Source organism: Sorex fumeus, unplaced genomic scaffold (assembly GCF_029834395.1).
Source record: "Sorex fumeus unplaced genomic scaffold, SorFum_2.1 ptg000098l, whole genome shotgun sequence".
NCBI lineage: Eukaryota > Metazoa > Chordata > Mammalia > Eulipotyphla > Soricidae > Sorex > Sorex fumeus.
The window spans coordinates 86,608,635-86,622,256 of record NW_026606155.1 but is presented as its reverse complement, the minus strand read 5'-3'; the positions used below and the strand labels follow the sequence as shown (position 1 = coordinate 86,622,256).

General features: G+C 39.4%; 1 protein-coding gene across 1 annotated transcript in view; it reads right to left on the bottom strand.

Moving 5' to 3' along the window:
- Positions 1 to 204: 204 nt before the first annotated feature.
- Positions 205 to 13,622, bottom strand: part of SNAP23 (synaptosome associated protein 23) — a 47,764-nt gene continuing 34,346 nt past the window's right edge. The window contains exons 6-8 of the mRNA XM_056134285.1: positions 7,115 to 7,273; positions 4,573 to 4,717; positions 205 to 2,463 (exon numbers count right to left, since the gene is read on the bottom strand). Coding sequence (XP_055990260.1) covers positions 2,398 to 2,463; positions 4,573 to 4,717; positions 7,115 to 7,273 — 370 coding nt within the window. The 3' untranslated portion in view covers positions 205 to 2,397. The remainder of the gene's footprint in view (positions 2,464 to 4,572; positions 4,718 to 7,114; positions 7,274 to 13,622) is intronic.

The window sequence follows — 13,622 nt, the reverse complement described above, 5'->3', positions numbered from 1 at the left end:
GCAATCTTTCATAACATTCAGCTTTTTTTTTTTTAACTTTTTGGGTCACACCCAGCAATGTACAGGGGTTACTCCTGGCTCTGCACTCAGGAGTTAGTCCTGGCAGTGCTTAGGGAACCATATGGGATGCTGGGGATCAAACCCGGGTCAGCTGTGTGCAAGGCAAACGCCCTGCCTGCTATATTATTGCTCCAGCCCCATTCAGAGATTCCTATTCTCAAAAACTCTCCACCCTACAGAAAATAGATGCCTTAATGTGTTTAGGGCTTAACAAATATTGGGCACTGCTCTAAGTGCATATTAAGTCTTTGCAAAGATTATCAGTTAGGAATTATAATTCCCCATTTGCAAATAAGGAATTTGAGGCACAGAAATGAGTCTCTTAGCCAGCAATTGCCAGCACTAGCTAAGAGTGTAAATGCAGTATTACCTCACATTTCTAACCAGTTATACTGTGGAACAACAGTGGAAGCTTCAGAACTATTTCCTTTTGTTCAAAGCATCTTAAGTAGCAAAGTGAAAATAAATGCTTTGGGGTGGGAGAGCAGGGTATGGGGAGGAGATTGTGATATGTCTCAGAGGGTAAAGTGCATGCCTTGACTGTGAGGCCCTGAGTTTGATTGGCCAAAGGGGGAGAAAAAGTCTTTTAGTAAAGGCATTAAGCTATAGTACAACATCCAGTAATTTATACTTTATTTTGCTGCTGTTGTTGTTTTAGGACACACCCAGTGGTGTTCAGAGTTTACTTACTCCTGTCTCTGCACTCAGGGATCACTGCTGGTAGGCTTAATTTATTCTTTGTTCTAACAAACTATCCCAGTTACCATGGGGCAACTTCAGGGCATCATTGTGTATCACTTCAAACATTTCCTTCTTCAGCCTTTGAAGGTTCCACGTTAACTGTATCTTCTTTAACAGTCACAAACATTATCCTTTCATCCATTAGCATATTTAAACCATAAATAAGTCAAATGAACCGAATGCACCTAATGACAAATTATAGAAAGGATATTTGTTTATCCAATAAAAATGAAAAAGACATTAAAGGTAATTTTATTTTGGACTGTGTGTTGATTTATGGATCTTTATTCAATTTTTTAAAAGGTTGATAAAATTATTACTGACAGAGCTTCCTAATTAAAAAAAGGTAAAGGAAGAAACATGTTACTTGTTTGAGAAAGAAATTTCGTAAATCAGATAATTATAAGAATTGGGAGTGGCTATTGGGCAAACAAATCCACATTAATTGCTTTGAAGTGTGCAAACACTAGTTTTTAAATAATAATGACAAATATTTATTAAATTATTTTAACACTGTTCAGGATCTAAACAAACCAGACTTGGACACTGTTAAACACGTACAAGTCTAAAAAAATGATAGTATGATAATAAACCAAAGGCATCATTTTCAATTACTTTTAGTTAAACAATAAATTCTAGGGCTTTTTTTTTTAAATGTTTAAGGTTACACAATACACAAAACAATTTTTCTACCTGAGATCAAAACAAGTTTTTTTTCCTACCTAAACATAATTCTTAATTATTAATCACAAAATTTCAATGAGGTAAAGCTGAATTCACATGATATACTTCTTCAAACTTTTCCAAAATTTTTAAAACCCAGTTTGAGAAATTCTCATGTTATACATACATATTTACATGTTTTTTTTTCAAAGACTAATGACAAATTTATGAGGTTAATTGGCCTGTAATGGGTTCATGATACTAAAAATAATATGAAAATATTCATTCATTTATACAAAGTGTTCCTGTATGGTGCAATATGAAATGGGATCAGAGAGCCTATGTACATATATGAATCATCAAACAGTCAAAGAATTTAAGTTCACTTTAAGAAAACCTTTTTTTTTTAAAGCAGAGAAATGCAATGTTGCAGTGCATAACAAAAGTAGTGTGTATAAAAGCTCCAAAACCAAGCATGAGTCTAAACCAGCAACAACTGCAACTTAAAAACTAAACAAACCCAACCAGATCTTAACTGGCAATGCAACTTCTTTTGTATGTGACAAGTTTTACTGTAGAGGTAACATCTACTTTTTGTGCCTCCATCTTCCTGTTTTATGGCCTCTTTGGCAGTGCTTCCAAATCTTGAAAGCAAAAGAACCTGCTCAAGTAAATGAGGATAATGGGGGGAAAATACTGTATATGATGTATGAAAACCAATCATAGTATGAGAAAAAAATACTAGAAGGGCAAGCAAGAATCTGCCTTCAAGAAAAAAAAAATAAAATAGGGAAGCTATTATTCCTAGCACTTCTTCCACATTATCTCCTGATAATGAGAAGATCACTGAACCAAAATTTCAAACTCTGAAAAGGATGTGACTTGGAGGAGGAGCTAGAAAAGTGAACAAATGATAGAGATTCAGCAGTGGCTTTAGCTGTCAATGAGCTTCTTTGCTCTGGCATTGGCAATGTCAATTCGATCTCTGTTGGTATCAGCCTGGGGAAAAAGAAGAGAGAGAAAGTTATTTAACATCACCAGGTTAAGTTACTCTAACAGTTAAATTCCAATTACTTGGAGTAAGGAATACAAAAATTGTCAAGAAAGTGTGAAAGGCGTATTACAAAATCAGTTTGGGGAAGTGACAATATGAAATTCATTTGGAAAAACCAACTGTATACCAATTGTTGATAAACATGTATCAGAAGAACTTGCAAATATAGCTTGCAAATGAATTTCAGAATGTATTTTTAAAAAAAATTTAACATCTGAAATTGAGATGTACCTCATAATCAATAGTATTTTAGACAATGAAATATAAGAAAGCTCTTTTCTGCTCAGGATGTAAACTTTGATGGTAGTACCCTGAATTGAACCAGATAATCTCATTTAGTTACCCCAATCTAATGAGACTGAAGTAACCTTTCTAAGATCTTCAAAACAGACATACTACCATCCCAGTTAACATCTAAACTATGATAAGTAATTTGGAGCTTAAACCCAGATGATGGCTTTGAAAGCATTTTAAGAATACCTTAATGAAATCCAATGTAAATGACTTAAGAGTTAAACTCATCTCTCGAGTCATAGAGATAGCTCCACAGGCTTGAGTGCATATGCTGCTTGCAAGAGGTCTGGGTTTGATTCTGGTGCTGCATGATCCCGTAAGCACTGTCAGGAGTGACCCCTAAGCCCTTTTGGGGTATAGCCACTACAAAACAACAAAACTTACCTCCATCAATTAAAACAGTTAATAACCTCTTTGGCCAGACCAAATTTTCCAAACATTTTATGGCCTGGGCTGGCAGTTAAAAACCACTGCTTAACCATAATGTCCCAAAGCAGAGAGAATAAGAAGGAAAGGCAGGGGATGGGGTGGGGTGTGGGAGGTGGGAGGAACATTGGGGACATTTGTGGTGGAAAAAGCACACTGGTGGAGGGATGGGTGTTTGATCATTATATGACTGAAACTCTATCATGAAAGCTTTGTAACTATCTCATGGTGATTCAATAAAAAAGATTTAAAAAAACACTGCTTGGGGGCTGGAGTGATAGCACAGCGGGTAGGGCGTTTATCTTGCACGTGGCCGATCTGGGTTCAATTCCCAGCATCCCATATGGTCCCCCGAGTACCGCCAGGAGTAATTCCTGAGTGCATGAGCCAGGAGTAAGCCCTGTGCAATGCCGGGTGTGACCCAAAAAGCAAAAAAAAAACCCCCACACTGCTTTAAATAAATTGGAAAAAAAAATATATATATAGGCCACCACAGCTGAAGTGGTGACAGTGGATGACACAGTAGAAATGGTACTGGAGGTCAAGCCCACATTAGGCATGTGCTGTTCCACTAAAGAACAATGAGATTTTAATGAAGTAATAATAGAAACTGCTTTCAGATATATTCAAACACAACACAATTTTACTTTCTGTATCTTTTATATCATGAAGTTAAGAGCAGTTTATTCACAGGCATTTTGTATGTCCCCTTTATAAGGTCCATTAAATAGAACTGAGTTTCACTACTGACATATGAAATAATTTAGGAATGTACTCATTTGTTATTAGTTAACAATATAAAAAGTTAACAATATATAAAGCTGCAACAGCGAACTTGCTCATCATTCAGAAAGGGGTGGTAAGAGAAAGAAATGAGAGCCCACGCAAAGATTAGAAGTGTGAGACTTGACAAAACTACTGTCAAAATGAACCAACTCACAAAAAATAGCATTTATCTCCTTCCTTCCTCTCTTTTCCCTCCTTCCTTGTTTTTTGTGTCACACCTGGCGGTGTTTAGGGCTTACTCCTGGCTCGGTGCTTGGGCTCAGGGATCACTCCTGGTGGGGTTCAGGAAACAGTACATGGTGCTGGAGAATTGAACCTGGGTGATCCAAGTGCAAGCAGAGTGCCCTACTCACTGAACTATCTCTCCATCCACAGGATGTTGGTTTTCAATGTCTTATTAGAACTGTCTTTTTACTAAAACTGTTACACCTGTAAGGAAAGAATCTGATCCTCATATTCTCCCCCAAAGCATCTAGCAGAAATGTCCATTACTAAAAAATGATACTGGGTGTTTCTTTTTCCTGTGAAACTGTGTGAAGCGTTTTTACCTTCTCTGAGATTCTCTCAATTTGTCGATTTTGAGCATCAATCTCATTGCCCATGTCCAGGGCCATGTTTTTCAGATTTCCAAGGATACTTCCCACTTGAGTAAGGTTCTCTTCCATTTCATCTTCTCTGGCATCATTAGTTATACTATCCCCAAAAAAGAGAGTTATTTCAGTTTTTCAGGTGAATTATAAATGGACTGCCTGGGATTTAGTTTTCATAAAAATCAGCCATCCAAATGACTATAACTGTTAAACCTAAGGGAATGCAGGTTACTGTTCTTGGAAAACATTTTATAATAAAAATAGAGCAGGGGGCTGGAGCAATAGTACAGTGGGTAGGGCGTTTGCCTTACATGCAGCCGACCTGGGTTCGATTCCCAGCATCCCATATGGTTCCCTGAGCACCGCCAGGAGTAACTCCTGAGTGCAGAGCCAGGAGTAACCCCTGTGCATTGCCGGGTGTGACCCAAAAAGCAAAACAAAACAAAACAAAAAAAAGCAAAAATAAAATAAAAACAGAGCAAAAATACCACAAAGTCCCCCCTTTGTTTTCCTGGTGTATGTGTGTGGGGGGGAAGGGGAGGGAGCAAGTACCATAACCTCTGTACTGTATCTATAGTCCCAAGAGCACAATGTCTCTAAGTCATGTGAGAGATGATTAAGAAACAACTCAATAATGGTTCTTAAGTATGAGTCCCAGCATCATCAGAGAACTTGTTAGAAATGAAAACAAACTAATTCTTATACTTTATGCCAGACCTTTTGAATCACAGACTGAAAGTGGACCCCCACAATCTGTTGTAAGAAATCTCTCAGGTGCTCTTATGCACATTTAAGTGTAAAGCAGTGTCTCTCAGTATTGATTGCACATTGAAATCACCTGAACACAGTTACAATACTGAAGAGGCCTGGATCCCACCCACAGAGATTACTGTGATCTAACTGTCATGATTGTGGTCTAGCCTTCAACCAGATCTTCAGGAATATTAAAAAGACAATAGAAATTTTATGTCTTGGGGACACGTGGTAGTTCTCAGGGACTAAGGGGGGACTATAAGGGAGCGGAGGATCAAACCCGGATCTGCTGCATGCAAGGCAATGGCCCTATCCACTGTACTGTTTCTAGTCCCAAGAAATACAAATTTATTCATTTATTTTGCTTTTTGGGTCACACCTGATGCTCAGGGGTTACTCCTGGCTCTGCACTCAGGAATTACTCTTGGTGGTGCTTAGAAGAAAAACATATGGAACTGGGGATCGAACTCAGGTCAGCAATATACAAGACAAATACCCTACCCGCTGTACTACCTCTCTGGCCACATAAATAGAAATCCTAAAAGCTCTCCAAGTGATCCAAGTTTGACAACTTCTGGTGTGAAGGCTGGAAAACTGGTCTAAGAGTCAAATCTGATCAGTCAGCTGATTTAACAGGCGATGCTCATTTACCTGTATGGCAGCTTTCATCTTACAATATAACACTGAGTAGTTGCAACTGAGATATCAACATCTGCAAAATCTGAAATATTTACTATTTACTATATATTTACTGTATGATCCTTTATGGATATCCTTAAAGGGAATCTAGCTGACTTCCACTCTAGATCAGTGGTACTCAATCTTTCTATAGCAGTAGAACCACATTGATCCATACACCAGAAATTTAAAGCCACTAACTTAGGGCTGGAGCAATAGCACAGTGGTGGGGTGTTTGCCGTGTGCGCTGCCAGCCCGGCCGAGCCGGGTTCGATTCCTCCGCCCCTCTCGGAGAGCCCGGCAAACTACCGAGAGTATCTCGCCCGCACGACAAAGCCAGGCAAGCTACCCATGACGTACTCAATATGCCAACACAGTAACAAGAAGTCTCACAATGGAGACATTACTGGGCCCGCTCGAACAAATCGATGAACAACGGGAAGACAGTGCAGTGCAGTGCTAACTTAGGGCTAGGGCTAGAGAGAAAGCTCAATTGGCTGAGCCCATGACAGAGGCCTGGATCTGACTACCCTGTGATCTCTGAGCAACCCGGAGTGCAGTGCTAGAAGCAGTCCACAAAGAAAACAAAATGATTTTTAAAAAATCCCTATTTTAAAACATTTTTCTATTTGTAGACGTATAAAACACTTATTTCAATAACTTGGGAAGTAATATATAAATAAAAATTAATCTTTGAGCACATCAACAATCACAGTCTATGTTCTGTCAGAGGCAAACTTTTTTTTGGTTGTTGCTTATTTTGGTTCGTTGGTTTGGGGGTCACACCCAGAGATGCCCAGGACTGACTCCTGGCTCTGCAATCAAGAATCATTCCTAGGAAGCTCGTGAGACCATACAGGATGACAGGGATCCAACCCAGTCCCGCCATGTGGAATACCAACGCCAAACTGGCTGTACTAAGCTCCAGCCACCAGAGGCAAACTTTTAAGTGCATTTTTAAAACAGAGTAGGTGTGGATGGGTTGGGATTTTGTATATCTAAACCTATCATCCGGAGTGAGCCAGGAACTCATTAAAGGAGTGCGAAACATTGGGAGGAAATCACATACCGTGTAATGTAGCCACCACTTGCTGCTCCTGAGGCTGTTGGCTGAGGCTGGCCATTTTTCACTCGACCTGGTTGCTGAGACACTACGTTGCCAGGAGAGTTCTTATCACCTTCTCCCCATGTTGCCTTATAGGCCTTACCAGACTCGAAGTTTTTTGTCCTATACAAATGTCAGGAATATAGAAAGATTAACAGAAAACAAGAAAGTGAAGAGCTGTAACTACTTGCACCTGTTGCCCTAAAGATGACTCTCTGCACCCTTAGTATAAAAATCATTTAGTTAAACCTAAATTATCTGTACTCTACTTCATCCCAATGTTGCATCATAAAAGATAAATGATGGACTGGGGAGATGGCTCAAAGGACCGGAACACATGTTTTGCATGACGGAGCCACCTGGCATCACATGTTGCTTCCAATGCACTGCCATGTGTGACACCTTCCTCACCCCCACCCCAAAAGGATAAATTATCTAAGCCTACTGACTTTCTGACATTACGTTTTTTTGGGTAAAGGTTCAAATAAACATCTACCAAAATTTCTCTGAGCAGCTGGCAAGTAGAAAGATACAAGATGATATTTCAATAATTCCTTAACTGAAACATGCCAAGAAAGAGATTGACAGATACTAAGAAGAAAATAAAATCTCAGGAGAGGTGCTCTATGGTTGCATTACGAAGTTCTCTGGAGGCATCTAAGAAGTTAATGAAGAATGGGAGTGTACAAGGGTGAGTACTAAGGCAATACTTAGATCCCAGCTTTCTACCTACTTGTGCCAGACAATATCTAGCAAATAGTGTTTTCACGGTCACGGTCACGGTCATGGTCCTCCCATTGTTCATCGATTTGCTCGAGCGGGCCCAGTAACATCTCCATCTTGAGACTTCTTGTTACTGTGTTGGCATATTGAATACATCATGGGGAGCTTGCCAGGCTTTGCCGTGCGGGCGAGATACTCTCAGTATCTGAGATACTGAGATACTGAGATACTCTCAGTAGCTTGCCGGGCTCTCCAGGAGGGGCGGAGGAATCGAACTCGGGTCAGCCAGGTTGGCTGCATGAAGGCAAACGCCCTACTGCTGTGCTATTGCTCCAGCCTTTAAAGTTAAGAAATTTGCACTGAATTTCAAAAAATGGTCTCTTAGATACTATGAAGGAACAGAAAGCTACAGGTTATTTCCAACTGAAAAATCAGCCAATGAGTAACTCTCCTAGTTGGACTCTGAGGCTATATATTTGTAACTGGGACTAGTTATAAATTCTTTGGCTGAGAGCCTTTACATCTAAGAAATTATTTTGTATCCCCAAAACCCATAATCCAGGCTTTAAAAAAAAAAACATAAAATAGGGCTGGAGATATAGTACAGAAGGTAGGGCTATTGCCTTGCCAACCAGTGGAGGGTTTGATTGCTGGCATTGTGAAAGAGGATCTATTTAGTCTGTAAACAAAGAATAAGATGCCATCAAACCCTCCCCTGGAACCCTGAGAACATTCTTTCTAGTGGCTGCCAGACACAGGTTGCAGGGGTACAGGAGAGTGGGAGGTAAACTGGGGATATTGGGGAATAGAGCGGGCCCAGTAACGTCTCCATCATGAGACTTGTTGTTACTGTGTTTGGCATTTCAAGTACGTCACGGGTAGCTTGCCAGGCTCTGCAAACTGGGGATATTAGTGGTGGGAAATGTACACTGGTGAAGGGCCAAGTGTTGGAACATTGTATGACCAAAATCCAATCATGAACAACTTTGTTAACTGTTTATCTCAGTGATTCAATTGAAAAAAAAAAAAGAAGAAAAATAAAGAAGAAAAACTCATTTTCGAGGAAAAAACAGAAACTGTTCCAACCTACTGTAGAAATTATTTTAGCTTAGGATGCTAGTCCATCCTAGTATTTCTATGTATGGAAATCTCGAAGAATTACTCTGAATGAAACTAAGGTACACATTGGATTTGGAGAGTCACAAAATTTGTAGCAAATTCACTTATCTCCTAATCCTAAAATATCATATACTAGTGTAGAAATTTAAAGCAAACTTTATTATCTGTGTGCCCACTTCCTTATACGTAAAAACATAATAAAAATGGTTCACAGGGCTATAAAAAGGCGCTGTTGATCATGGATATAAAATTGCATTATACAGAAGTAGATTTGTCTAATCATGCCAGGGATTGAACCCTGGTTTCATGCACATGAGGTGCATGCTTTACTGCTGCTCTACATCCCAGGCCCTAGGTAAATTTCTTGTTTTTGTGCGACACCTAGTGGGAAAGGGAGGAAGTGGGAGTTGAGGGTCATATGGTGCCAGGATGGAAACCCAGCCTCCTACTGGTGAAGCACACGCTCTATGATCTTTCTCCCTTCGGTTCCCTAGATAAGTATTTTTCTTTTTTGTTTTGAGTCCACCCCTGGCATTGCTAAGGTCTTACTTCTAGGTCTGAGTGCAGGGATCACTTCCAGCAGGGTTCCCTAGGAAACCATATGTAGTGCTAGTATTAGAACTAAGGTAGGCTACTATGCAAGGTAATTACTAAAGCCCTGTACTCTCTCTCCAGTCCCATGTATTTTAAGTCTTTGGCTTCGACCTTAACCCAAACCTTAATTAATAATTTAGGTCCATGAGTATAGAAATTACAATTTGCAGTTTTTCCTACTTAACATTTTTGACAAGCACTTTTTTCTTGAGGTAACACTGGTTTCTAAGAATGGATTTAAGTTTTAGGTGTAAAATGTTACAACATACTCATCATCAAAGTGCATGTTACTGTCAACTTTAGTCTTCAGGCCACTTAACATTTCCCAGCTTTGAGACACAGGTACTTAGGCTGTTTGGGTTTCAGGAAGAACTGGTTCTGATCTGTGATAGAATTCTTTAGCATGATAAATTTTATAGGGCCTCCTGGGAAGAAATTAAACTTCATAATAAACTTTGCTTTTTTGGGGGGTGGGGGATTGGGTCACACTCAGTGGTGCTCAGGGGTTACTCCTGGCTCTGCACTCAGGAATCACACCTGGAGGTGTTTGGGGGACCATATGGGATGCCAGGGACTGAACCTGAGTTGGCCACATTCAGGACTAGTGCCCTACATGCAATACTATCTCTCCAGCTCATAAAATTCACAATAAAACAGGAACTCAGGGGCAGGGGCAGCAGTGTAGCAATGAAACACAGGTAAGGCACTTGCCTTTCATGTAGTCAGGTTTAATCCCAGCTGTCCCAGGTTTATTCCCCAAAACCCCTATGATCCCCCAATGTCCAATAGGAGTGATTCCTAAGCACACTGATAAGTGTGGTCCAAAACCAAATAACAACAAAACAGGAAACTGGGACGTGGCACAGTACATCTTACACATGTGAGGTCTTGCGTTCAAGCTCCCAGCACCATATGGCACCTGAATACCGCTATGAATGGCCCATAAAACAAAGAAATCCTTAGCAAATTTCTGATCAATTTTATTATAAGAACTCCATTTGGAAAGCTAGGCTTATCCATGTCAGTTCAGAACAATCGAATAGTGATTTTTTAACATTAATTTTTGGAATATAATAATGGTTACTTATCACTTTTTCCTACATACTTCATTCAAAATTAGAAAGTGAAGAGTTGGAGTAATAGCTCAGCAAGGAGGTCACTTGCCTTGCATGTGGCCTCCTGCAGTTAGATTCCCAGCTCCCTTGAAAACCCCCCAGGAGTGATTCCCAAGCACAGGCCCAGGAGTAAGCCCTGAGCACCATCAGGTGTCACCTCAAAAAAAGACCAAGGGAGAAAAATACACTTAATTTTTTTCTACCTTTCTTGGGGGTGGGGAGGGGGAGCAGGCACGGCACCCAGCAGTGCTCAAGACTTATTCTTGTCTCTGTCCTCCGGGATCATTTCTGGTAGTCCTTGGAGGACTGCTTTTTCTACTTTTGGTGGGCATTAGTACTAAGCGAATAAAAACAGCAAAAAATCCAATATAAGGTATAATTTTCCTATCAAAGGGAAAAAAGGACAAAATAAATATTACCATAATTAATGAATGTGTTTGATGATCAGACTGCGGGAAAGATGAAAAGGGAAATCAAGAACAACAGATATAGCTCAGAGTTTTTAATTCATCACAGAGCATTTGTCTTGCATGTGTAAGCTCTGGGTTATCCCTAGTACCAGAAGAAAAAAAAAGAGGGAAACAACGGGTACATATATATGTGTATATGTGTGTATACATATATGTGTATATTTATTATATTTCAAGTATTTAACAGTAACTTTTGAAGTTCCATAAAGATCCAAAATCAAAGAATCAAACATTACAATAAACGGTAAGTTTACCAGAGTCATTAGCTTCCACAAAGATTAAGACTGGTTAGCTGGTTAGCTCTATATTACATCTACATTAAATCACAAGATAACACGTGTAATTCCACAAGAAATTAGATAAAATAGTGTACATATATGTAATAAGAGAGAAACACCCTTATTTTTGACAAAAGGGATGTGAATATGGTTCAAAGGCAGGGCATATACCTAGTATATTTGAGGCCCTGGGTTCAATGTCTACATACTGTCAAAAAAAAGGAGATGATCTAAACATGGCAACTTTCCATCCCCTGCCCTTTTGGGGCCACACCCAGCATTGCTCAGGAGCTACCCTTGGCTTGATGCTCAGGACTGAACTCAAGCCTCATGAATGCAGAACGTGTGATCTACCCCCTTTATCTATTTCTCCATCGATATTGTCACATTTTAAATATATTATACCATATTACAAATGATAATGATGATTAAACTGGTGATTAATTTCTCAATTTGGTAGTACTCTTAAACTCTCACCTACAGGGAATCCAAATATCAGAATGAATACTTTCATACGGGAAACTTTAATTCTCAGAGGCTAGAGAGATCACTCAATTGGGCTGAGCACATGCTTTGTATGCAGAAGGTCCAGAAATTTGATTCCCAGTATGAATGGTCACCCAGCTCCGCTGGGAAAGACCACTGAACACAAGTCAGAAGTAGCCCCTAATCACCGCTGGCCCAAAATCCAGGAAGAGAGAAAGCACAAGAGGGAAAGAAAATAAAGAAGAGAGAGAAAAACAAAACAGGAAGGGCTGGTGCTATAGTACAGCGGGTAGGGCATTTGCCTTGAATGTGGCCAACCCGGATTTAGTTCTCAGCATCCCATATGGTCCCCCGAGCACCACCACGAGTGCAGAGCCAGGAGTAATCCCCATGCATGATAGGGTGTGACCAAAAAAGAAAAAAAAAGAAAGAGAGAGAACAGGAAAGAAGGGAGGGAGGAAGGAATAAGGGAAGAAGTGGAAGAAAGGAGGGAGAGGAAGAGAAAAAGAGAGAGGGAGGGAGAGAAAACATTGATTCCTGAACCGAAAGCAGTAGGGAAACTAAATGCAAGATAGGATGCTGGAATAAAAGTTGTAAGAAGAGGGGCTGGGGATGTGGCTCAGGCAGAAGAGTATGTACTTGGCATGTTTGAGATCCCCAGGTTCACTCTCCAGAACCGTATGGTTCCCCACTAGGGTGGCTCTAATGGAACCCTGAACATCACTATGGGTGACAGGCAAAACAAAAATCAAAGTCCTGAGAGAGATGGGATTTCAGTTCAATTACTTTTCTATGCTCATAATTAGAATATAACAAATCTTTATAAATATCAACTTAGAACATCATAAGAAACTTCAGGGAGATTTCTATTTTCATAATCTTAAATATTATGTCGCTAAATCTTAGTAATCAGACATCTCAGTAAAAAGGCATTAGTGTAAATTAAAATACCTTTTTGCCAAGTTCAACTTTTGGAAAATCCCACGATCCCAAGATCAACAAGAACAGATTCATTTTACACCACATCACAACACGGTTCAAGACAGTCTTCAGCATCCACAAAATCCATGCACATGCACAGAAAAGCCATTTGAAGGATCACCTTTAGAAGCAGGTTAACAGCCCAAACTGCGCCACAAGACTGCATCTTAAACTTCCCTTTGATCAGTTACTGAGCTCGGCTTCTGATGTTAAATCTTCATTATTTTAGTAAGCAGATTAGAAAGGAAGAGATTAGGTGAGAGAATGAAATGCAGAAAACAGTGAATGCCAGTCAAACAGAACAGACACAATTCCAAGTTTTCAAAATAATACATTAAAATTCCTGCCTGGTTTCACAGAAACCACCAACATCTGAGAATCTAAAGAGAAAATCAAGAAAACTATTAAACCATAGTACACTTTTCCTAATATCTGTCTGATGACACTCTTTCCTAAAATTATAAAAATTCATATGAAGAAAACATAAATACTAATGGAGAAATTATGAAACAGTCATGCTTTCCTTAATTACTTTTACCATATATTTCATTTATACTTTAATTTTTAAAATCTTAATTCTCCCATAATACAAAATGCTTCTAGAATAATCAATCAACATTTATTAAATACCTACTGTGTATCAGGAGAGGGACACAAAAAAGTAGTAATGAAAAGTAAAACAAGTGGTACCAAAGTTATTATCTTT